General features: G+C 51.9%; 1 protein-coding gene across 1 annotated transcript in view; it reads left to right on the forward strand.

The window, feature by feature from the left end:
• The window catches only part of LOC120040092 (C-terminal-binding protein 2-like), a 68,499-nt gene that overhangs the window by 28,791 nt on the left and 12,298 nt on the right, over positions 1-27,410 (forward strand). Inside the window, exons 4-6 of the mRNA XM_038985352.1 lie at positions 2,342-2,556; positions 14,125-14,255; positions 16,900-17,027. Coding sequence (XP_038841280.1) covers positions 2,342-2,556; positions 14,125-14,255; positions 16,900-17,027 — 474 coding nt within the window. The remainder of the gene's footprint in view (positions 1-2,341; positions 2,557-14,124; positions 14,256-16,899; positions 17,028-27,410) is intronic.

Raw genomic sequence — 27,410 nt, forward strand, 5'->3', positions numbered from 1 at the left:
TGTACATAGTCAACGCTTTCCTTAAGTTTGGGTCAGTCACAGTGGTCAGGTATTCTGCCACAGTGTACTCTCTGTTTAGGGCCAAATAGCATTCTAATTTGCTCTGTTTTTTTGTTAATTCTTTCCAATGTGTCAAGTAATTATCTTTTTGTTTTCTCATGATTTGGTTGGGTCTAATTGTGCTGTTGTCCTGGGGCTCTGTGGGGTGTGTTTGTGTTTGTGAACAGAGCCCTAGGACCAGCTTGCTTAGGGGACTCTTCTCCAGTTCTCTCTGTCTCTGTCTCTCTCTCTCTTTCTCTCTCTATGTCTCTGTCTCTGTCTCTCTCTGTCTCTGTCTCTCTCTGTCTCTCTCTCTCTTTCTCTCTGTCTCTCTCTCTCTGTCTCTCTCTCTCTGTCTATTGCTTTCACTCTCATGCCTCATGCCTCTCTCTGTATGGCTGAGAGACACAGTTGGTCTTCATGGTGGACACTGTCTCTCCCTCAATCAATCAATCAATCAATCAATCAATCAAATGTATTTATAAAGCCATTTTTGACATCAGCTGATGTCACAAAGTGCTGTACAGAAACCCAGCCTAAAACCACAAACAGCAAGCAATGCAGGTGTAGAAGCACGATGGCTAGGAAAAACTCCCTAGAAAGGCCAAAACCTAGGAAGAAACCTAGAGAGGAACCAGGCTATGAGGGGTGGCCAGTCCTCTTCTGGCTGTGCCGGGTGGAGATTATAACAGAACATGGCCAAGATGTTGAAACGTTCATAGATGACCAGCATGGTCAGTTAATAATAATCACAGTGGTTGTCGAGGGTGCAACAGGCCAGCACCTCAGGAGCAAATGTCAGTTGGCTTTTCATAACCGATCATTCTGAGTTAGAGACAGCGGGTGCGGTAGAGAGAGAGAGTCCAAAACAGCAGGTCCGGGACAGGTAGCACCGTCCAGTGAACAGGTCAGGGTTCCATAACCGCAGACAGAACAGTTGAAACTGGAGCAGCAGCACGACCAGAGTCCCTGTCTCTCCCTCCGTCTCTCTATCTCTCGCTTTCTCCATGTGTTGTGTGGTCTGTAGAGTCCAGTCCAGTCCAGTAGGAGTGATGACATACGGTGTGTCAGTACATTTCAGCAGGGCTGTTCTGACCAACCTTCTCTCCTCCTACTTGGCTGTTTCCATTGTGTCAGTCAGCCTGTGGGATGTCACAGGCCGTATGGACAGGGACAGGGACACACACACAGGCCGTATGGACAGGGACAGGGACACACACACAGGCCGTATGGAGAGGGACAGGGACAGGGACACACACACAGGCCGTATGGACAGGGACAGGGACAGGGACACACACACAGGCCGTATGGACAGGGACAGGGACACACACACAGGCCGTATGGAGAGGGACAGGGACACACACACAGGCCGTATGGAGAGGGACAGGGACAGGGACACACACACAGGCCGTATGGACAGGGACAGGGACAGGGACACACACACAGGCCCTATGGACAGGGACAGGGACACACACACAGGCCCTATGGACAGGGACACACACACACAGGCCGTATGGAGAGGGACAGGGACAGGGACAGGGACACACACACAGGCCGTATCGACAGGGACAGGGACACACACACAGGCCCTATGGACAGGGACAGGGACAGACGCACAGGCCCTATGGAAAGGGACAGGGACAGACGCACAGGCCCTATGGACAGGGACAGGGACACACACACATGCCCTATGGACAGGGACAGGGACAGACGCACAGGCCCTATGGAAAGGGACAGGGACAGACGCACAGGCCCTATGGACAGGGACACACACACAGGCCGTATGGAGAGGGACAGGGACACACAGGCCGTATGGACAGGGACAGGGACACACAGGCCGTATGGACAGGGACAGGGACACACATGCCGTATGGACAGGGACAGGGACAGACGCACAGGCCCTATGGAAAGGGACAGGGACAGACGCACAGGCCCTATGGACAGGGACACACACACAGGCCGTATGGAGAGGGACAGGGACACACAGGCCGTATGGACAGGGACAGGGACACACAGGCCGTATGGACAGGGACAGGGACACACAGGCCGTATGGACAGGGACAGGGACACACAGGCCGTATGGAGAGGGACAGGGACACACAGGCCGTATGGAGAGGGACACACACACAGGCCGTATGGACAGGGACAGTGTGTGTGTGTGTGTGTGTGTGTGTGTGTGTGTGTGTGTGTGTGTGTGTGTGTGTGTGTGTGTGTGTGTGTGTGTGTGTGTGTGTGTGTGTGTGTGTGTGTTGATGTTGTGACTAAACTATGCTCTCCCCCCCCTCTGTCTCTGTGTGTGTAGGTCGTTCGGGTCAGGCGGTGGCAGTGCGGGCCAAAGTGTTTGGCTTCAACGTGATATTCTACGACCCCTACCTGCAGGACGGCTTGGAGCGTTCCCTGGGCGTCCAGCGCGTCTACACCCTACAGGACCTCCTCTATCAGTCAGACTGTGTGTCTCTGCACTGCAACCTGAATGAACACAACCACCATCTCATCAACGACTTCACCATCAAACAGGTAGAGAGGACAGACACACAGCCACCATCTTATCAACGACTTCACCATCAAACAGGTAGAGAGGACAGACACACAGCCACCATCTTATCAACGACTTCACCATCAAACAGGTAGAGAGGACAGACACACAGCCACCATCTCATCAACGACTTCACCATCAAACAGGTAGAGAGGACAGACACACAGCCACCATCTTATCAACGACTTCACCATCAAACAGGTAGAGAGGACAGACACACAGCCACCATCTTATCAACGACTTCACCATCAAACAGGTAGAGAGGACAGACACACAGCCACCATCTCATCAACGACTTCACCATCAAACAGGTAGAGAGGACAGACACACAGCCACCATCTTATCAACGACTTCACCATCAAACAGGTAGAGAGGACAGACACACAGCCACCATCTTATCAACGACTTCACCATCAAACAGGTAGAGAGGACAGACACACAGCCACCATCTCATCAACGACTTCACCATCAAACAGGTAGAGAGGACAGACACACAGCCACCATCTTATCAACGACTTCACCATCAAACAGGTAGAGAGGACAGACACACAGCCACCATCTCATCAACGACTTCACCATCAAACAGGTAGAGAGGACAGACACACAGCCACCATCTCATCAACGACTTCACCATCAAACAGGTAGAGAGGACAGACACACAGCCACCATCTCATCAACGACTTCACCATCAAACAGGTAGAGAGGACAGACACACAGCCACCATCTCATCAACGACTTCACCATCAAACAGGTAGAGAGGACAGACACACAGCCACCATCTCATCAACGACTTCACCATCAAACAGGTAGAGAGGACAGACACACAGCCACCATCTCATCAACGACTTCACCATCAAACAGGTAGAGAGGACAGACACACAGCTGACCGCTGACCTTTATGGTATAACTCACTGACTCCCAGTCAGTTTTTAATTCATGTAGTTATTAATATGAGTTATTCATTCATATCGTTATTAATATAAGTTATTAATTTATACAGTTATTAATATGGGTTATTAATTCATATCGTTATTAATATAAGTTATTAATTTATACAGTTATCAATATGAGTTATTCATTCATATCGTTATTAATGAGTTATTAATTCATATAGTTATTAATACGAGGTATTAATTCATATTGTTATTGATATGAGTTATTAATTCATATATTTATTACTATGAGTTATAAATTCATATAGTTATTAATATGAGTTATTAATTCATATATTTATTAATATGAGTTATAAAATCATATAGTTATTCATATGAGTTATTAATTCATATCGTTATTAATATAAGTTATTAATTTATACAGTTATCAATATGAGTTCATTCATATCGTTATTAATGAGTTATTAATTCATATAGTTATTAATACGAGGTATTAATTCATATTGTTATTAATATGAGTTATTAATTCATATATTTATTAATATGAGTTATAAATTCATATAGTTATTAATATGAGTTATTAATTCATGTAGTTATTACAATTAATTATTGATTCATATAGTTATTAAAATTAGTTGTTCATTCATATCTGTATTAATATGAATTATTAATTCACATAGTTATTAATATGAGTTATTAATTCATATATTTATTACTATGAGTTATAAATTCATATAGTTATTAATATGAGTTATTAATTCATATATTTATTACTATGAGTTATAAATTCATATAGTTATTAATATGAGTTATTAATTCACATAGTTATTAATATGAGTTATTAATTAATATAGTTGTTAATACGAGGTATTAATTCATATAGTTATTACTATGAGTTATTAATTCCTATAGTTATTAATATGAGTTATTAATTCATATCGTTATTAATATGAGTTATTAATTCCTATAGTTATTAATATGAGTTATTAATTCATATAGTTATTAATATGGGTTATTAATTCCTATAGTTATTAATTCCTATAGTTATTAATATGAGTTATTAATCAGACTGTCCTGAACACCTCATCATCCTTCTATATATTATATATTATCATGATTAACTACCAACTCTGCCTGATGTTGTTCTTTGTGATCTGAACACCTCAAACTTAGATTCGTCCATAACTTTTTTCCAATCTTCCTCTGTCCAGTGTCTGTTCTTTTGCCCATCTTAATCTTTTCTTTTTATTGGCCAGTCTGAGATATGGCTTTTTCTTTGCAACTCTGCTTAGAAGGCCAGCATCCCGGAGTCTCTTCACTGTTGACGTTGAGACTGGTGTTTTGAGGGTACTATTTAATGAAGCTGCCAGTTGAGGACTTGTGAGTCGTCTGTTTCTCAAACTAGAAACTCTAATGTATTTGTCCTCTTGCTCAGTTGTGCACCGGGGCCTCCCACTCCTCTTTCTATTCTGGTTAGAGCCAGTTTGCGCTGTTCTGTGACGGGAGTAGTACACAGCGTTGTACGAGATCTTCAGTTTCTTGGCAATTTCTCACATGGAATACCTTCATTTCTCAGAACAAGAATAGACTGACGAGTTTCAGAAGAAAGGTCTTTGTTTCTGGCCATTTTGAGCCTGTAATCAAACCCACAAATGCTGATGCTCCAGATACTCAACTAGTCTAAAGAAGGCCAGTTGTATTGCTACTTTAATCAGGACAACAGTTTTCAGCTGTGCTAACATAACTGCAAAAGGGTTTTCTAATGATCAATTATCCTTTTAAAATTATAAACGTGGATTAGCTAACACAACGTGCCATTGGAACACAGGAGTGATGGTTGCTGATAATGGGCCTCTATACGCCTATGTAGATATTCCATAACAAATCTGCCGTTTCCAGCTATAATAGTCATTTACAACATTAACAATGTCTACACTGTATTTCTGATCAATTTGATGTTATTTTAATGGACAAAAAAATAGCTTTTCTTTCAAAAACAAGGACATTTCTAAGTGACCCCAAACGTTTGAACGGTAGTGTACATATGAGATATGAGTAATGTAAGATATGTAAACATTATTAAAGTGGCATTTTATAAAGTGACTAGTGATCCATTTATTAAAGTGGCCAGTGATTGGGTCTGTATGTTGGCAGCAGCTTCTCTGAGTTAGTGATGGCTGTTTATCAGTCTGATGGCCTTGAGATAGAAGCTGTTTTTCAGTCTCTGGGGCCCAGCTTTGATGCACCTGTACTGACCTTGCCTTCTGGATGATAGCGGGGTGAACAGGCAGTGGCTCGGGTGGTTGTTGTCCTTGATGATCTTTTTGTCCTTCCTGTGACATCGGGTGGTGTAGGTGACATGGAGGGCAAGTAGTTTGCCCCCGGTGATGCGTTGTGCAGACCTCACTATCCTCTGGAGAGCCTTGCGGTTGAGGGCTGTGCAGTTGCCGTACCAGGCGGTGATACAGCCCGACAGGATGCTCTCGATTGTGCATCTGTAAAAGTTTTTCAAGGTTTTGGGTGACAAGCCAAATTTCTTCAGTCTCCGTGGGTGACCACGCTGTCTGCGTGGGTGGACCATTTCAGTTTGTCTGTGATGTGTACGCCAAGGAACTTAAAACTTTCCACCTTCTCCACTGCTGTCCCTTCGATGTGGATAGGGGGGTGCTCCCTCTGCTGTTTCCTGAAGTCCACGATCATTTCCTTTGTTTTGTTGATGTTGAGTGTGAGGTTATTTTCCTGACACCACACTCCGAGTGCCCTCACCTCCTACCTGTAGGCCATCTCGTCATTGTTGGTAATCAAGCCCACTACTGTCGTCTGCAAACTTGATGATTGAGTTGGAGGTGTGCATGGCCACGCAGTCATGGGTGAACAGGGAGTACAGGAGGGGGCTGAGCATGCACCCTTGTGGGGCCCCAGTATTGAGGGTCAGCGAAGTGGAGATGCTGTTTCCTAACCTCATCACCTGGGGTGCGGCCCATCTGAAAGTCCAGGATCCAGTTGCACAAGGCGGGGTTGAGACCCAGGGCCTCCAGCTTGATGATGAGCTTGTAGGGTACTATTGTGTTAAATGCAGAGATGTAGCCAATGAACAGCATTCTTACATAGGTATTCCTCTTGTCCAGATGGGATATGGCAGTGTGCAGTGTGATGGCGATTGCATCGTCTGTGGACCTCTTGGGGCGGTATGCAAACTGAAGTGGGTCTAGGGGGGCCGGTAAGGTGGAGGTGATATGATCCTTGACTAGTCTCTCAAAGCATTTCATGATGACAGAAGTGAGTGCTACGGGGCGGTAGTCATTTAGTTCAGTTATCTTTGCCTTCTTGGGTACAGGAACAATGGTGGCCATCTTGAAGCATGTGATTGAATATGTCTGTAAACACTCCAGCCAGCTGGTCTGCGTATGTCAGGGTTTACCAAAATTGGACCCAGAAGCAGACCAGGACAAGGTGAGTATGAAGATGGTGAGTATTTATTAATAAATGAGAACGTGGAGGTAGATAGTTCCAGGTGGTGGAGCGGGCAGCGGAGGTGTGTTGATGGGATTGGATAGGCAGATCCAAGGGATAAACAAAAACTGGCGACGAGCAGACAGGGATGGGATATGGGTTCCGGGTGAATGGCTGTAGACAGAACAAACGGAGGTAAGTTAAAGGCAAGCAAGACGTACAAAACAACAAAACAAAACAAAACAAACTATCAACTGGAGGCTGGTTCGTGGGCACAACATACTGTTCATGGCTAACGATCCGGCAGGGAATGGATGTCAGGTCCGGGCTTAAGAAGAGGAGAGATGATGATCAGGACCAGGTGTGCAGATAGCTGATGGGATACAGGTGCGGGTAATCAGAACTCTCCCAACTGGCTACATTGCCCGGCAACCAGACAGGGTGCGTTCCAGGACGCCGGAAAAAACACTCCAGGACAGAACACAGGCAAAAAACAGACTCAGGAAACGGGATTCGTGACAGTACCCCCCCTCCGACGAACGAGGAATCCAACTCCTCTCCTCTGGACCATATCCTTCCCAATCCACTAAATACTGGAACCCTCGACCCCGCCGTCTGGAGTCCATGATATGGCGCACCGTGTAGGCAGGACCACCTCCGATCATCCGAGGAGGAGGAGGACGAGGAGGAGGGGGCAACAGAGGACTGAGAAGAACCGGCTTGAGGCAGGAGACATGAAAGGTGGGGTGTACTCTAAGCGTTGCCGGCAATTTGAGTCGGACCACAACAGGGTTAATGATTCTCTCCACCACAAACGGACCAATGAACCTTGGTGACAGTTTCCTCGACTCAGTCCGTAGAGGAAGATCCCGTGTAGCCAACCAAACCTTATCTCCGATGGTATAAGCGGGAGCAGGAATACGGCGACGATTCGCCTGGATCTGATACCGGTCAGAAACTCTAAGGAGGACCTTCCTGGCCCGATGCCAGGTCCGGTGGCAACGACGAATGTGGGCCTGGACAGAAGGAACCGAGAGATCCCTCTTCTGAGAAGGAAACAAGGGAGGTTGGTATCCGTACAGGCATTGGAAGGGGGACATCCCAGTGGCAGATGAAGGAAGGGTATTATGGGCATACTCGACCCAGGGTAATTGAGATGACCAAGAGGTGGGATCAGAGGAGACAAGACAACGTAGCGTAGACTCCATCTTCTGGTTGGCTCTCTCCGCCTGACCATTAGATTGTGGGTGAAATCCAGAAGTGAGACTGACTGTAGCTCCAATGGCCAAACAGAAGGATCTCCAGACAGCAGAGGTAAACTGAGGACCACGGTCAGAAACAATGTCACTGGGCAATCCGTGGACCCTGAAAACCTCCCTAACAAGGATCTCGGACGTCTCCGTGGCAGATGGAAGCTTGGAGAGAGGGACAAAATGAGCAAACTTGCTGAATCTGTCCACAATGGTCAGAATGACCGTGTTCCCAACAGAAGAGGGCAATCCCGTGACAAAATCCAGGGCCAGATGCGACCAAGGTCGCCGAGGAATAGGTAGGGGGTGAAGAAGCCCAGAGCTGGGCCGATTGGTACTCTTCTTCTGCGCACAAACAGGACATGCGGCAACAAACCTCCGGGTATCTTCTCCCATGGCAGGCCACCAAAATCGTCTGCGCAGTAGCGCCATAGTCCGAGCAACGCCAGGGTGACAAGCTATCTTGCTGGCGTGGGACCACTGAAGGACAGCAGAACGGACCGACTCAGGCACGAACAACCGACCGGGTGGACCGTTACCAGGGCCGGGCTGCGTCCGAAGGGCCGCCATCACATCCTCCTCAATCCTCCATGTAACGGCTCCCACGACAAGGTTCTGGGGAAGAATCGTCTCAGTCTTGGCCCCACTCTCATCCGTCTTGGAGAACATCCGGGACAAGGCGTCCGCTTTGCCGTTCTTCGACCCAGGTCGGAACGTCAGGGAAAAATTGAAACGTCCAAAAAACAACGCCCACCTGGCCTGACGGGAGTTGAGACGTTTAGCCGATTGCACGTAAGCCAGATTCTTGTGGTCCGTCCAGACCACAAACGGTTGCTCCGCTCCCTCCAACCAGTGACGCCACTCCTCCAAGGCAAGCTTCACAGCGAGAAGCTCCCGGTTACCCACATCGTAGTTTCTCTCAGCTGGTGAAAGACGACAAGAGTAGAAGGCGCAGGGATGGAGTTTACCGTCAGTAGAGCTACGCTGGGACAGGATGGCGCCCACCCCCACATCAGACGCGTCCACCTCAACAACAAACTGACGGGAAGTGTCAGGTTGAGAGAGAATCGGGGCGTTGGTGAATCGGCTCTTCAAGTCCAGAAATGCTCGGTCTGCCTCAGGAGTCCAACAGAAATTCCTGGTACAAGACGTCAAGGCAGTAAGAGGAGCGGCCACCCGGCTGTAATCCCGGATAAACCTCCGATAGAAGTTCGCAAATCCCAGGAATCTCTGGAGCTGCAATCTCGTACCGGGCTGGCCCCAATCCCGAACCGCCCGAACCTTCTCTTGGTCCATCTTGATCTCTCCCCTGGAGATGATGTACCCGAGGAAGGACGTAGTGTGGGCGTGAAAATCACACTTCTCAGCCTTCACGAACAGACGGTTCTCCAATAACCGCTGCAGGACCTGCTTGACATGCAGAACGTGGCTAGAAAGCTCCCTCGAGAAGATGAGGATATCATCCAGGTAAACGAACACAAAAATACCAATCATATCTCTCAGCACGTCATTCACCATACTTTGGAACACAGCAGGAGCGTTGGTCAGTCCAAACGGCATCACCTGGTACTCGAAATGTCCCATAGGTGTATTGAACCCAGTCAACCACTCGTCCCCCTCTTTGATCCGAACCAAATGATAAGCATTGCGTAGGTCAAGCTTCGTAAACACCGTAGCACCCTGTAATGAGTCGAACGCAGAGCTCATCAAGGGCAGGGGATACTTGTTTTTGACCGTAATATCATTCAAATCCCGATAATCAATACACGGTCGAAGTGAGCCATCCTTCTTGCTCACAAAAAAGAATCCTGCTCCTAGGGGTGATGACGAGGGGCGAATGAGACCTGCAACTAGAGACTCCTTGATGTAGGTCTCCAAGGCCTCACGCTCAGGTCGAGAGATACTGTATAATCGTCCCTTGGGAAAGGCAGCTCCAGGGAACAGCTTAATCGCACAGTCATAAGGTCGGTGGGGAGGAAGTGACAGAGCCTTCTGCTTACTGAATACTTCACCCAAATCGTGATATATTTCTGGAACCAGGGACAAATCAGGGGGAGCAGACTCACTGCCCTGACTGGGGATAGCATGAGAACAGGCAGTCCTAAGGCAGTTAGCATGACACTCAATGCTCCAACTAGTTACCCTACCCGTCACCCAATCAACCGAGGGATTGTGTTCTCTCAGCCAGGGGTAACCAAGAACCAGGGGAACATGGGGCGAGGACAAAATGAAGAAGGAGATAACTTCTGAATGATTCCCCGACAACAACATCTTAACCGGTTCAGTCCTCATCGTGATCCGTGCCAGACTACTGCCGTTCAGAGTGGTAGCTTCAATGGCTTTCGGCAATTGCTCCTTGGAAAGCCCCAGCTGTTCCACCAAATCGGCATCAATAAAGCTGCCATCGGCACCTGAATCGATAAAAGCGTTCATCGCTAAACTCTGATTCTTATTCATGAGGGTCGCAGGAAAACAGGGTCTGACAGGGTTCTTGAGAGGTTGAAACTGGCTCGCTAAAAGACCTCCCAAAACTAGCGAGCCGGGCAGTTTAACGGGCGCTGAGGACAAGCGGAGATGTAATGTCCCGAGCTACCACAGTAGAGGCAGCTGTTGGTCTCACGTCTACGTTGGCGCTCCACCTTAGTTAACCCGTGTCGCCCTATAAGCATGGGTTCAGGATCTGACGGCAAGACCCCTCCACTAATCCTGTGTGGGGAATAATGATCAACACGTTCTGGTCCACTTCCTGACCCGAATGGTAACCGAGTCTCAGATTGATTAGACGGACCCCACTGCTTCTCCCTCCTTCTCTCTCGGACTCTATTATCTACCCGAATAGCTAAGGTGACCAAACGGTCACTAGGCTCTGGATAGGAGATCAGCTCGTCCTTGAGTTGCTCCGACAACCCCTGGTAAAAAGCCGCTTGTAGTGATTCCTCATTCCAACCACTCTCCACAGCCAATGTCCTGAATTCAATCACAAAGTCTGCCACACTGCGAGCTCCTTGGCGAAGAGAGAACAAACGTTTAGCTGCGTCCTTACCTCGGACTGGATGGTCAAAAAGCTTTCTCATCTCTGCCGTGAAACCCTGGTATGACGTCATGCAGGTGTCCCGTCGTTCCCAAACGGCTGAAACCCATTCCAGAGCTCTACCACGCAGCAGCTCAATAACAAAAGCTATCCTAGCCTTATCTGTGGCGTAAGAGTAGGGCTGCAGATCAAAAACTAACCCACACTGCAAAAGAAATGAACGGCATCCTCCCAAATCTCCCTCGTACTTATCCGGTGTCGGAACCTTGGGCTCACGGAAGGAACCCGCTCCCGAATCGGCAGGTGATATGGGTGAAACAGGTGGTGGATGATCCGCCGGCAAACTGAGCTGATCCTGGATACTCGTTAAGCTAGCCGATAAGTTCCGGATTGAACCCGCTATCTCGTGTAGCGCCGTGTTGTGTTGTCCCAACATCTTCTCCTGCTGGGTAATTGCATGGCAAACGGAGTCCAGGTCCGCTGGGTTCATCGCTGGCCGGATCGTTCTGTCAGGGTTTACCAAAATTGGACCCAGAAGCAGACCAGGACAAGGTGAGTATGAAGATGGTGAGTATTTATTAATAAATGAGAACGTGGAGGTAGATAGTTCCAGGTGGTGGAGCGGGCAGCGGAGGTGTGTTGATGGGATTGGATAGGCAGATCCAAGGGATAAACAAAAACTGGCGACGAGCAGACAGGGATGGGATATGGGTTCCGGGTGAATGGCTGTAGCTGATGGGTTACAGGTGCGGGTAATCAGAACTCTCCCAACTGGCTACATTGCCCGGCAACCAGACAGGGTGCGTTCCAGGACGCCGGAAAAAACACTCCAGGACAGAACACAGGCAAAAAACAGACTCATGAAACGGGATTCGTGACAGCGTATGCTCTGAGGACGCGGCACGAACGCCGTCTGGGCCGGCAGCCTTGCGAGGGTTAACGTGTTTAAATGTTTACTCACGTCGGCTACGTTGAAGGAGGGGGGGGGGGGGGGGGTGCACTCCTTGTTAGCGGGCCGCGACGGCACTGTATTATCCTCAAATGTCGTGAAGTAAAAGTTGTCAAAAATATAAATAGTAAAGTACAGATCCCCCCAAAAAACTACTTAAGTAGTACTTTAAAGTATTTTTACTTAAGTACTTTGCACCACTGGCTGAGAGCACAGAGAGGGAAAATGGTATTGCTGTGTTATATTACACAATAACACCAGACCCTGTCTTGTCTGCCACCTGGTGGAGGAGAAGAGAATTACACCTCTTATCTCCGTTTCCTCTTCCTCTCTGACTCTCTCAGGTTGACTTCACTGCTCAGAGCTGCTGTCAATACTACAATACCCCATCTGGTCTGCCACCTGGTGGAGTAGAGGCGCATTACACATACCTTCATTATCTCAGTTTCCTCTTCTTTTCTGTCTGTTTCTATTCTCTCTGGTTGACTTCACATCTGAGAGACAGAGAGAGAGAGAGCATTGAAGAGCTGTCTGAAGGAGAACAACAGAATAGGGAAGGCTCTATCTCTTAGTTCTTAACTCCTCTTCTGTGTCTCTTCTTCGTTGTTCTCTCAAGGCTGCATCTTCTTATCTTATCAAAACCAGTCACATTTTGTCTTCTTTTCTCTCCACCCCTCACCAAACATTGACAGGCTACAGCCCTGAGCTTCTAAGTAAAGCTTTCTTTCTAGTGTGTGTGTGTGCGTGTGCGTGTGCGTGTGTGTGCGTGTGCGTGTGTGTGTGTGTGTGTGTCTCAGAGTGGAACACAGCCATAATAAAAGGATGACTGGCAGTGCGAGGGCTTTTCATGTCCTGGATTTCATATTTTGTCTAGATTTAAGGGATTACAGTTTCTTCCAAGAATATTAATTGGATTTTTCTGGAGCTGTTGTTTGTTTTTTTGTGTCTTGTACCGTTATCAACTGTCATCTTGTCCTGAAAGTAGTGCACTATAAAGGGACTAGGGTTCCATTTGGGAATAGGGTTCCATTTGGGACTAGGGTTCCATTTGGGACTAGGGTTCCATTTGGGAATAGGGTTCCATTTGGGACTAGGGTTCCATTTGGGACTAGGGTTCCATTTGGGACTAGGGTTCCATTTGGGAATAGGGTTCCATTTGGGACTAGGGTTCCATTTGGGAATAGGGTTCCATTTGGGAATAGGGTTCCATTTGGGACTAGGGTTCCATTTGGGAATAGGGTTCCATTTGGGAATAGGGTTCCATTTGGGAATAGGGTTCCATTTGGGACTAGGGTTTCATTTGGGAATAGGGTTCCATTTGGGAATAGGGTTCCATTTGGGAATAGGGTTCCATTTGGGACTAGGGTTCATTTGGGAATAGGGTTCCATTTGGGACTAGGGTTTCATTTGGGAATAGGGTTCCATTTGGGAATAGGGTTTCATTTGGGAATAGGGTTCCATTTGGGAATAGGGTTTCATTTGGGACTAGGGTTCCATTTGGGACTAGGGTTTCATTTGGGACTAGGGTTTCATTTGGGAATAGGGTTCCATTTGGGACTAGGGTTTCATTTGGGACTAGGGTTTCATTTGGGAATAGGGTTCCATTTGGGATGTGCCCATCTACAGCCAACTATGTGAGCTGAGCCAAGTAGTGCACTATAAAGGGAACAGGGTTCCATTTGGAACATACACACACAATTCTTAAAGCACTTTTGACAGTCATCCGTAGATGTGTCTCTATGGGGATGAGAAAGACATATTTGTGTGTACCTGTGTTTCCCAGGTGCTCAGCTTGTCATGTCTTCTCTTTCATCTCTCCCCCAACCCTTGTAGATGCGTCAGGGAGCGTTCCTGACGAGTCATCCGTAGATGTGTCTCTATGGGGATGAGAAAGACATATCTGTGTGTACCTGTGTTTCCCAGGTGCTCAGCTTGTCATGTCTTCTCTTTCGTCTCTCCCCCAACCCTTGTAGATGCGTCAGGGAGCGTTCCTGGTCAATGCAGCGCGGGGAGGGCTGGTGGATGAGAAGGCCCTGGCTCAGGCCCTGAAGGAGGGGAGGATACGTGGCGCTGCCCTGGACGTGCACGAGATAGAACCGTTCAGGTGAGACACACGTGCATGCGTGTATGAGCACACACACACACACACACACACACACACACACACACACACACACACACACACACACACACACACACACACACACACACACACACACACAGTTTACCTGACAGTAACACCTCTACCAGCTCAGTATAGTTTACCTGACAGTAACACCTCCTACCAGCTCAGTATAGTTTACCTGACAGTAACACCTCTACCAGCTCAGTATAGTTTACCTGACAGTAACACCTCCTACCAGCTCAGTATAGTTTACCTGACAGTAACACCTCCTACCAGCTCAGTATAGTTTACCTGACAGTAACACCTCAGTATAGTTTACCTGACAGTAACACCTCAGTATAGTATACCTGACAGTAACACCTCTACCAGCTCAGTATAGTTTACCTGACAGTAACACCTCAGTATAGTTTACCTGACAGTAACACCTCAGTATAGTTTACCTGACAGTAACACCTCTACCAGCTCAGTATAGTTTACATGACAGTAACACCTCCTACCAGCTCAGGGAGTTCTGGTGTCAGGGAGTTCTGGTGTTGAGGGTTAGTTATGGTGTTGAGGGTTAGTTATGGTGTTGAGGGTTAGTTATGGTGTTGAGGGTTAGTTATGGTGTCAGGGAGTATTGGTGTTGAGGGTTAGTTATGGTGTTGAGGGTTAGTTATGGTGTCAGGGAGTTATGGTGTCAGGGAGTTATGGTGTCAGGGAGTTATGGTGTTGAGGGTTAGTTATGGTGTTGAGGGTTAGTTATGGTGTTGAGGGTTAGTTATGGTGTTGTGGGTTAGTTATGGTGTCAGGGAGTTATGGTGTTGAGGGTTAGTTATGGTGTCTGGGAGTTATGGTGTCAGGGAGTTATGGTGTTGAGGGTTAGTTATGGTGTTGAGGGTTAGTTATGGTGTTGAGGGTTAGTTATGGTGTCAGGGAGTTATGGTGTTGAGGGTTAGTTATGGTGTTGAGGGTTAGTTATGGTGTCAGGGAGTTATGGTGTCAGGGAGTTCTGGTGTCAGGGAGTTCTGGTGTCAGGGAGTTCTGGTGTCAGGGAGTTACGGTGTTGAGGGTTAGTTATGGTGTTGAGGGTTAGTTATGGTGTTGAGGGTTAGTTATGGTGTTGAGGGTTAGTTATGGTGTTGAGGGTTAGTTATGGTGTTGAGGGTTAGTTATGGTGTCAGGGAGTTATGGTGTTGAGGGTTAGTTATGGTGTTGAGGGTTAGTTATGGTGTCAGGGAGTTATGGTGTTGAGGGTTAGTTATGGTGTTGAGGGTTAGTTATGGTGTTGAGGGTTAGTTATGGTGTTGAGGGTTAGTTATGGTGTCAGGGAGTTATGGTGTCAGGGAGTTATGGTGTTGAGGGTTAGTTATGGTGTTGAGGGTTAGTTATGGTGTCAGGGAGTTATGGTGTTGAGGGTTAGTTATGGTGTTGAGGGTTAGTTATGGTGTTGAGGGTTAGTTATGGTGTTGAGGGTTAGTTATGGTGTCAGGGAGTTATGGTGTTGAGGGTTAGTTATGGTGTTGAGGGTTAGTTATGGTGTCAGGGAGTTATGGTGTTGAGGGTTAGTTATGGTGTTGAGGGTTAGTTATGGTGTTGAGGGTTAGTTATGGTGTTGAGGGTTAGTTATGGTGTCAGGGAGTTATGGTGTCAGGGAGTTATGGTGTTGAGGGTTAGTTATGGTGTTGAGGGTTAGTTATGGTGTCAGGGAGTTATGGTGTTGAGGGTTAGTTATGGTGTTGAGGGTTAGTTATGGTGTTGAGGGTTAGTTATGGTGTCAGGGAGTTATGGTGCTGAGGGTTAGTTATGGTGTTGAGGGTTAGTTATGGTGTTGAGGGTTAGTTATGGTGTTGAGGGTTAGTTATGGTGTTGAGGGTTAGTTATGGTGTCAGGGAGTTATGGTGTCAGGGAGTTATGGTGTTGAGGGTTAGTTATGGTGTCAGGGAGTTATGGTGTTGAGGGTTAGTTATGGTGTTGAGGGTTAGTTATGGTGTTGAGGGTTAGTTATGGTGTCAGGGAGTTATGGTGTTGAGGGTTAGTTATGGTATTGAGGGTTAGTTATGGTGTTGAGGGTTAGTTATGGTGTTGAGGGTTAGTTATGGTGTTGAGGGTTAGTTATGGTGTCAGGGAGTATTGGTGTTGAGGGTTAGTTATGGTGTTGAGGGTTAGTTATGGTGTCAGGGAGTATTGGTGTTGAGGGTTAGTTATGGTGTTGAGGGTTAGTTATGGTGTCAGGGAGTTATGGTGTCAGGGAGGTATGGTGTCAGGGAGTTATGGTGTTGAGGGTTAGTTCTGGTGTCAGGGAGTTTGGGTTCTACTGTGGACACACATCAACAAGATGTCAACAGAGGACCTGTAATTCCACACTACAGTGGCTCATATAAGTGACATCTTCACACACAACCTAGGACCAGGGAATGGAGGGTGAGTTGGGAGGACTGAGGGAAGAAGAAGGAGAGGAAGTCTCAGCATGTGTTACCAGGGACGGAGAGGAGATGAAGAGAGGAGATGAAGTGAGGAGATGAGGAGATGAGGAAAGGAGATTAGATGAAGAGGCCACTGCCTGATTTGACTGATGGGTCTGATACTTGTCCTCTCTACCCCCCCCCCTCCTCCCCCACCCCCAACCCTCCCCTCTCACTAGTTTTGCTACGGGCCCTCTGAAGGATGCTCCCAACCTGATCTGTACACCACACACAGCCTGGTACAGTGAACAGGCTTCTCTGGAGATGAGAGAGGCAGCTGCCACCGAGATACGAAGAGCCATCAGCGGTACGCCTGTTCCTCAGCACCTCACTAGTCAGGAACCCTGTTTCCCAGCACCTCACTAGTCAGGAACCCTGTTTCCCAGCACCTCACTAGTCAGGAACCCTGTTCCCCAGCACCTCACTAGTCAGGAACCCTGTTTCCCAGCACCTCACTAGTCAGGGACCCTGTTCCCCAGCACCTCACTAGTCAGGGACCAGCACCTCACTAGTCAGGGACCCTGTTCCCCAGCACCTCACTAGTCAGGGACCCTGTACCCCAGCACCTCACTAGTCAGGGACCCTGTTCCCCAGCACCTCACTAGTCAGGGACCAGCACCTCACTAGTCAGGGACCCTGTTTCCCAGTACCTCACTAGTCAGGGACCCTGTACCCCAGCACCTCACTAGTCAGGGACCCTGTACCCCAGCACCTCAGTAGTCAGGGACCCTGTACCCCAGCACCTCACTAGTCAGGAACCCTGTCCCCCAGCACCTCACTAGTCAGGGACCCTGTACCCCAGCACCTCACTAGTCAGGGACCCTGTACCCCAGCACCTCACTAGTCAGGGACCCTGTACCCCTGCACCTCACTAGTCAGGAACCCAGTTCCCCAGCACCTCACTAGTCAGGGACCCTGTTTCCCAGCACCTCACTAGTCAGGGACCCTGTTCCTAGCACCTCACTAGTCAGGGACCCTGTACCCCAGCACCTCACTAGTCAGGGACCCTGTTACCCAGCACCTCACTAGTCAGGAACCCAGTTCCCCAGCACCTCACTAGTCAGGGACCCTGTTCCCAGCACCTCACTAGTCAGGGACCCTGTACCCCAGCACCTCACTAGTCAGGGACCCTGTTCCCCAGCACCTCACTAGTCAGGAACCCTGTTCCCCAGCACCTCACTAGTCAGGGACCCTGTTACCCAGCACCTCACTAGTCAGGGACCCTGTTACCCAGCACCTCACTAGTCAGGGACCCTGTACCCCAGCACCTCACTAGTCAGGGACCCTGTACCCCAGCACCTCACTAGTCAGGGACCCTGTACCCCAGCACCTCACTAGTCAGGGACCCTGTACCCCAGCACCTCACTAGTTAGGAACCCTGTTTCCCAGCACCTCACTAGTTAGGAACCCTGTCCCCCAGCACCTCACTAGTCAGGGACCCTGTTCCCCAGCACCTCACTAGTCAGGGACCCTGTTTCCCAGCACCTCACTAGTCAGGGACCAGCACCTCACTAGTCAGGGACCCTGTTACCCAGCACCTCACTAGTCAGGAACCCTGTACCCCAGCACCTCACTAGTCAGGGACCCTGTCCCCCAGCACCTCACTAGTCAGGGACCCTGTACCCCAGCACCTCACTAGTCAGGGACCCTGTCCCCAGCACCTCACTAGGCAGGGACCCTGTACCCCAGCACCTCACTAGTCAGGGACCCTGTACCCCAGCACCTCACTAGTCAGGGACCCTGTACCCCAGCACCTCACTAGTCAGGGACCCTGTTCCCCAGCACCTCACTAGTTAGGAACCCTGTTTCCCAGCACCTCACTAGTCAGGAACCCTGTCCCCCAGCACCTCACCAGTCAGGGACCCTGTACCCCAGCACCTCACTAGTCAGGGACCAGCACCTCACTAGTCAGGGACCCTGTTTCCCAGTACCTCACTAGTCAGGGACCCTGTTACCCAGCACCTCACTAGTCAGGGACCCTGTCCCCCAGCACCTCACTAGTCAGGAACCCTGTTTCCCAGCACCTCACTAGTCAGGAACCCTGTTTCCCAGCACCTCACTAGTCAGGAACCCTGTTTCCCAGCACCTCACTAGTCAGGAACCCTGTCCCCCAGCACCTCACTAGTCAGGGACCCTGTACCCCAGCACCTCACTAGTCAGGGACCAGCACCTCACTAGTCAGGGACCCTGTTCCCCAGCACCTCACTAGTCAGGGACCCTGTACCCCAGCACCTCACTAGTCAGGGACCCTGTTCCCCAGCACCTCACTAGTCAGGGACCAGCACCTCACTAGTCAGGGACCCTGTTTCCCAGTACCTCACTAGTCAGGGACCCTGTTACCCAGCACCTCACTAGTCAGGGACCCTGTCCCCCAGCACCTCACTAGTCAGGAACCCTGTTTCCCAGCACCTCACTAGTCAGGAACCCTGTCCCCCAGCACCTCACTAGTCAGGGACCCTGTTCCCCAGCACCTCACTAGTCAGGGACCCTGTACCCCAGCACCTCACTAGTCAGGGACCCTGTACCCCAGCACCTCACTAGTCAGGGACCCTGTTCCCCAGCACCTCACTAGTTAGGAACCCTGTTCCCAGCACCTCACTAGTCAGGAACCCTGTCCCCCAGCACCTCACCAGTCAGGGACCCTGTACCCCAGCACCTCACTAGTCAGGGACCAGCACCTCACTAGTCAGGGACCCTGTTTCCCAGTACCTCACTAGTCAGGGACCCTGTTACCCAGCACCTCACTAGTCAGGGACCCTGTCCCCCAGCACCTCACTAGTCAGGGACCCTGTACCCCAGCACCTCACTAGTCAGGGACCCTGTACCCCAGCACCTCAGTAGTCAGGGACCCTGTACCCCAGCACCTCACTAGTCAGGAACCCTGTCCCCCAGCACCTCACTAGTCAGGGACCCTGTACCCCAGCACCTCACTAGTCAGGGACCCTGTACCCCAGCACCTCACTAGTCAGGGACCCTGTACCCCTGCACCTCACTAGTCAGGAACCCAGTTCCCCAGCACCTCACTAGTCAGGGACCCTGTTTCCCAGCACCTCACTAGTCAGGGACCCTGTTCCTAGCACCTCACTAGTCAGGGACCCTGTACCCCAGCACCTCACTAGTCAGGGACCCTGTTACCCAGCACCTCACTAGTCAGGAACCCAGTTCCCCAGCACCTCACTAGTCAGGGACCCTGTTCCCAGCACCTCACTAGTCAGGGACCCTGTACCCCAGCACCTCACTAGTCAGGGACCCTGTTTCCCAGCACCTCACTAGTCAGGGACCCTGTTCCCCAGCACCTCACTAGTCAGGGACCCTGTTCCCCAGCACCTCACTAGTCAGGGACCCTGTACCCCAGCACCTCACTAGTCAGGGACCCTGTACCCCAGCACCTCACTAGTCAGGGACCCTGTTTCCCAGCACCTCACTAGTCAGGGACCCTGTACCCCAGCACCTCACTAGTCAGGAACCCTGTTCCCCAGCACCTCACTAGTCAGGGACCCTGTTACCCAGCACCTCACTAGTCAGGGACCCTGTTACCCAGCACCTCACTAGTCAGGGACCCTGTACCCCAGCACCTCACTAGTCAGGGACCCTGTACCCCAGCACCTCACTAGTCAGGGACCCTGTATCCCAGCACCTCACTAGTCAGGGACCCTGTACCCCAGCACCTCACTAGTTAGGAACCCTGTTTCCCAGCACCTCACTAGTTAGGAACCCTGTCCCCCAGCACCTCACTAGTCAGGGACCCTGTTCCCCAGCACCTCACTAGTCAGGGACCCTGTTTCCCAGCACCTCACTAGTCAGGGACCAGCACCTCACTAGTCAGGGACCCTGTTACCCAGCACCTCACTAGTCAGGAACCCTGTACCCCAGCACCTCACTAGTCAGGGACCCTGTCCCCCAGCACCTCACTAGTCAGGGACCCTGTACCCCAGCACCTCACTAGTCAGGGACCCTGTTCCCCAGCACCTCACTAGGCAGGGACCCTGTACCCCAGCACCTCACTAGTCAGGGACCCTGTACCCCAGCACCTCACTAGTCAGGGACCCTGTACCCCAGCACCTCACTAGTCAGGGACCCTGTTCCCCAGCACCTCACTAGTTAGGAACCCTGTTTCCCAGCACCTCACTAGTCAGGAACCCTGTCCCCCAGCACCTCACCAGTCAGGGACCCTGTACCCCAGCACCTCACTAGTCAGGGACCAGCACCTCACTAGTCAGGGACCCTGTTTCCCAGTACCTCACTAGTCAGGGACCCTGTTACCCAGCACCTCACTAGTCAGGGACCCTGTCCCCCAGCACCTCACTAGTCAGGAACCCTGTTTCCCAGCACCTCACTAGTCAGGAACCCTGTCCCCCAGCACCTCACTAGTCAGGGACCCTGTACCCCAGCACCTCACTAGTCAGGGACCCTGTACCCCAGCACCTCACTAGTCAGGGACCCTGTACCCCAGCACCTCACTAGTCAGGGACCCTGTTCCCCAGCACCTCACTAGTCAGGGACCAGCACCTCACTAGTCAGGGACCCTGTTTCCCAGTACCTCACTAGTCAGGGACCCTGTTACCCAGCACCTCACTAGTCAGGGACCCTGTCCCCCAGCACCTCACTAGTCAGGGACCCTGTTCCCCAGCACCTCACTAGTCAGGGACCCTGTTCCCCAGCACCTCACTAGTCAGGGACCCTGTACCCCAGCACCTCACTAGTCAGGGACCCTGGTCCCCAGCACCTCACTAGTCAGGGACCCTGTTTCCCAGTACCTCACTAGTCAGGGACCCTGTTACCCAGCACCTCACTAGTCAGGGACCCTGTCCCCCAGCACCTCACTAGTCAGGAACCCTGTTTCCCAGCACCTCACTAGTCAGGAACCCTGTCCCCCAGCACCTCACTAGTCAGGGACCCTGTACCCCAGCACCTCACTAGTCAGGGACCCTGTACCCCAGCACCTCACTAGTCAGGGACCCTGTACCCCAGCACCTCACTAGTCAGGGACCCTGTTCCCCAGCACCTCACTAGTCAGGGACCAGCACCTCACTAGTCAGGGACCCTGTTTCCCAGTACCTCACTAGTCAGGGACCCTGTTACCCAGCACCTCACTAGTCAGGGACCCTGTCCCCCAGCACCTCACTAGTCAGGGACCCTGTTCCCCAGCACCTCACTAGTCAGGGACCCTGTTCCCCAGCACCTCACTAGTCAGGGACCCTGTACCCCAGCACCTCACTAGTCAGGGACCCTGTTCCCCAGCACCTCACTAGTCAGGAACCCTGTCCCACAGCACCTCACTAGTCAGGGACCCTGTACCCCAGCACCTCACTAGTCAGGGACCCTGTACCCCAGCACCTCACTAGTCAGGGACCCTGTACCCCTGCACCTCACTAGTCAGGAACCCAGTTCCCCAGCACCTCACTAGTCAGGGACCCTGTTTCCCAGCACCTCACTAGTCAGGGACCCTGTTCCTAGCACCTCACTAGTCAGGGACCCTGTACCCCAGCACCTCACTAGTCAGGGACCCTGTTACCCAGCACCTCACTAGTCAGGAACCCAGTTCCCCAGCACCTCACTAGTCAGGGACCCTGTTTCCCAGCACCTCACTAGTCAGGAACCCAGTTCCCCAGCACCTCACTAGTCAGGGACCCTGTTCCCCAGCACCTCACTAGTCAGGGACCCTGTTCCCCAGCACCTCACTGGTCAGGGACCCTGTTACCCAGCACCTCACTAGTCAGGGACCCTGTTCCCCAGCACCTCACTAGTCAGGGACCCTGTACCCCAGCACCTCACTAGTCAGGGACCCTGTTCCCCAGCACCTCACTAGTCAGGGACCCTGTACCCCAGCACCTCACTAGTCAGGGACCCTGTACCCCAGCACCTCACTAGTCAGGAACCCTGTTCCCCAGCACCTCACTAGTCAGGGAGCCTGTTACCCAGCACCTCACTAGTCAGGGACCCTGTTACCCAGCACCTCACTAGTCAGGGAGCCTGTTACCCAGCACCTCACTAGTCAGGGACCCTGTTTCCCAGCACCTCACTAGTCAGGGACCCTGTACCCCAGCACCTCACTAGTCAGGGACCCTGTACCCCAGCACCTCACTAGTTAGGAACCCTGTTTCCCAGCACCTCACTAGTTAGGAACCCTGTCCCCCAGCACCTCACTAGTCAGGGACCCTGTACCCCAGCACCTCACTAGTCAGGGACCCTGTTCCCCAGCACCTCACTAGTCAGGGACCAGCACCTCACTAGTCAGGGACCCTGTTACCCAGCACCTCACTAGTCAGGAACCCTGTACCCCAGCACCTCACTAGTCAGGGACCCTGGTCCCCAGCACCTCACTAGTCAGGGACCCTGTCCCCAGCACCTCACTAGTCAGGGACCCTGTTTCCCCAGCACCTCACTAGGCAGGGACCCTGTACCCCAGCACCTCACTAGTCAGGGACCCTGTTTCCCAGCACCTCACTAGTCAGGGACCCTGTACCCCAGCACCTCACTAGTCAGGGACCCTGTTCCCCAGCACCTCACTAGTCAGGAACCCAGTTCCCCAGCACCTCACTAGTCAGGGACCCTGTTACCCAGCACCTCACTAGTCAGGGACCCTGTTCCCCAGCACCTCACTGGTCAGGGACCCTGTTACCCAGCACCTCACTGGTCAGGGACCCTGTTACCCAGCACCTCACTAGTCAGGGACCCTGTTCCCCAGCACCTCACTAGTCAGGGACCCTGTTCCCCAGCACCTCACTAGTCAGGGACCCTGTACCCCAGCACCTCACTAGTCAGGGACCCTGTTTCCCAGCACCTCACTAGTCAGGAACCCTGTTTCCCAGCACCTCACTAGTCAGGGAGCCTGTTACCCAGCACCTCACTAGTCAGGGACCCTGTTACCCAGCACCTCACTAGTCAGGGACCCTGTACCCCAGCACCTCACTAGTCAGGGACCCTGTTCCCCAGCACCTCACTAGTCAGGGACCCTGTACCCCAGCACCTCACTAGTCAGGGACCCTGTACCCCAGCACCTCACTAGTTAGGAACCCTGTTTCCCAGCACCTCACTAGTCAGGAACCCTGTCCCCCAGCACCTCACTAGTCAGGGACCCTGTACCCCAGCACCTCACTAGTCAGGGACCCATACCCCAGCACCTCACTAGTCAGGGACCAGCACCTCATTAGTCAGGGACCAGCACCTCACTAGTCAGGGACCCTGTTACCCAGCACCTCACTAGTCAGGAACCCTGTACCCCAGCACCTCACTAGTCAGGGACCCTGTTCCCCAGCACCTCACTAGTCAGGGACCCTGTTCCCAGCACCTCACTAGTCAGGGACCCTGTACCCCAGCACCTCACTAGGCAGGGACCCTGTACCCCAGCACCTCACTAGTCAGGGACCCTGTTCCCCAGCACCTCACTAGTCAGGGACCCTGTAACCCCAGCACCTCACTAGTCAGGGACCCTGTTCCCCAGCACCTCACTAGTTAGGAACCCTGTTTCCCAGCACCTCACTAGTCAGGAACCCTGTCCCCCAGCACCTCACCAGTCAGGGACCCTGTTTCCCAGCACCTCACTAGTCAGGGACCCTGTACCCCAGCACCTCACTAGTCAGGGACCCTGTATCCCAGCACCTCACTAGTCAGGGACCCTGTACCCCAGCACCTCACTAGTCAGGGACCCTGTACCCCAGCACCTCACTCTAGTCAAAGGGAACCCTGTATCCCAGCACCTCAACTAGTCAGGAAACCCAGTTCCCAGGCACCTCACTAGTCAGGGACCCTGTTCTCCAGCAACCGCAACTAGTCAGGGACCCTGTCCCCAGCACCTCACTAGTCAGAGGACCGCCTGTTCCCAGCACAACCTCACTAGTCAGGAACCTGTACCCCCAGCACCTTCACTAGTCAAGGGACCCTGTAACCCCAGCACCTCACTAGTCAGGAACCCTGTTTCCTCAGGCAACCTCACTAGTCATGGACCTGTTTTTTCCCGTAATAGCCTTTGCTCCACCTCACTAGTCAGGAACCATGTTCCCCAGCACCTCACTAGTCAGGAACCCTGTTCCTCAGCACCTCACTAGTCAGGGACCCTGTTCCTCAGCACCTCACTAGTCAGGGACCAGCACCTCACTAGTCAGGGACCCTGTTCCTCAGCACCTCACTAGTCAGGGACCCTGCTCCCCAGCACCTCACTAGTCAGGGACCCTGTTCCTCAGCACCTCACTAGTCAGGGACCCTGCTCCCCAGCACCTCACTAGTCAGGGACCATGTACCCCAGCACCTCACTAGTTAGGGACCCTGTTCCCCAGCACCTCACTAGTCAGGGACCCTGTTCCTCAGCACCTCACTAGTCAGGGACCCTGTCCCCCAGCACCTCACTAGTCAGGAACCCTGTTGCCCAGCACCTCACTAGTCAGGGACCCTGTTCTCCAGCACCTCACTAGTCAGGGACCAGCACCTCACTAGTCAGGGACCCTGTTCCTCAGCACCTCCTAGTCAGAACCCTGTTCCCACACCTCACTAGTCAGGAACCCTGTTCCCAAACCTCACTAGTCAGGGACCCTGTTCCTCACACCTCACAGTCAGGAACCCTGTTCCCAGCACCTCTACTATCAGGACCCTGTTCTCACACCGTCACTAGTCAGACCCTGTTCCTCACACCTCACTAGTCAGGGACCCTGTTCTCAGCACCTCACTATCAGGTGACCAGCACCTCACTATAGTCGGACCCTGTTCCTCAGCACCTCACTAGTCAGGGACCCTGCTCCCCAGCACCTCACTAGTCAGGGACCCTGTTCCTCAGCACCTCACTAGTCAGGGACCCTGCTCCCCAGCACCTCACTAGTCAGGGACCATGTCCCCCAGCACCTCACTAGTAGGGACCCAGTTCCCCAGCACCTCACTAGTCAGGGACCCTGTTCCTCAGCACCTCACTAGTCAGGGACCCTGTCCCCCAGCACCTCACTAGTCAGGAACCCTGTTGCCCAGCACCTCACTAGTCAGGGACCCTGTTCTCCAGCACCTCACTAGTCAGGGACCAGCACCTCACTAGTCAGGGACCCTGTTCCTCAGCACCTCACTAGTCAGGAACCCTGTTCCTCAGCACCTCACTAGTCAGGAACCCTGTTCCTCAGCACCTCACTAGTCAGGGACCCTGTTCCTCAGCACCTCACCAGTCAGGAACCCTGTTCCCCAGCACCTCACTAGTCAGGAACCCTGTTCCTCAGCACCTCACTAGTCAGGGACCCTGTTCCTCAGCACCTCACTAGTCAGGAACCCTGTTCCTCAGCACCTCACTAGTCAGGAGCCTGTTACCCACACTCACAGTCAGGGACCCTGTTACCCCGCACCTCACTATCAGGGACCTGTTACCAGCACCTCACTAGTCAGGGACCCTGTTTCCCAGCACCTCACTAGTCGGGACCCTGTACCCCAGCACCTCACTAGTCAGGACCCTGTCCCCAGCACCTCACTAGTTGGGAACCCTGTTTCCCAGCACCTCACTAGTAGGAACCCTGTCCCCAGCACCTCACTAGTCAGGGACCCTGTTCCCAGCACCCTCACTAGTCAGGGACCCTGTTCCCCAGCACCTCACTAGTCAGGGACCAGCCCTCACTAGTCAGGACCTGTTACCAGCACTCACTAGTCAGGAACCCTTTACCCCAGCACCTCACTAGTCAGGACCTGTTCCCCAGCACCTCACTAGTCAGGGACCCTGTCCCCAGAGCACCTCACTAGTCAGGGACCCTGTTCCCCCACACCTCACTAGGCAGGGACCCTGTACCCCAGCACCTCACTAGTCGAGGACCCTGTTCCCAGCACCTCACTATCAGGGACCCTTTACCAGCACCTCACTAGTCAGAGACCCTGTTACCCAGCACCTCACTAGTCAGGGACCCTGTTCCCCAGCACCTCAGTAGTCAGGGACCCTGGTCCCCAGCACCTCACTAGTCAAGGACCCTGTACCCCAGCAACTCACTAGTCAGGGACCAGCACCTCACTAGTCAGGGACCCTGTACCCCAGCACCTCAGCAGTCAGGGACCCTGTTCCCCAGCACCTCACTAGTCAGAGACCCTGTTACCCAGCACCTCACTAGTCAGGAACCCTGTTCCCCAGCACCTCACTCATCAGGAACCCTGTTTCCCAGCACCTCACTAGTCAGGAACCCTGTGCCCCAGCACCTCACTAGTCAGGGACCCTGTTACCCAGCACCTCACTAGTCAGGAACCCTGTACCCCAGCACCTCACTAGTCAGAGACACTGTTACCCAGCACCTCACTAGTCAGGAACCCTGTCCCCCAGCACCTCACTAGTCAGGGACCCTGTACCCCAGCACCTCACTAGTCAGGGACCCTGTTACCCAGCACCTCACTAGTCAGGGACCCTGTACCCCAGCACCTCACTAGTCAGGACCCTGTCCCCAGCACCTACTAGTCAGGGACCCTGTACCCCAGCACCTCACTAGTCAGGGACCCTGTACCCCAGCACCTCACTAGTCAGGGACCAGCACCTCACTAGTCAGGGACCAGCACCTCACTAGTCAGGGACCAGCACCTCACTAGTCAGGAACCCTGTTCCCCAGCACCTCACTAGTCAGGGACCATGTTGCCCAGCACCTCACTAGTCAGGGACCCTGTTACCCAACACCTCACTAGTCAGGAACCCTGTTCCCCAGCACCTCACTAGTCAGGAACCCTGTTTCCCAGCACCTCAGTAGTCAGG

This window comes from Salvelinus namaycush, unplaced genomic scaffold, assembly GCF_016432855.1.
Source record: "Salvelinus namaycush isolate Seneca unplaced genomic scaffold, SaNama_1.0 Scaffold322, whole genome shotgun sequence".
Lineage (NCBI taxonomy): Eukaryota > Metazoa > Chordata > Actinopteri > Salmoniformes > Salmonidae > Salvelinus > Salvelinus namaycush.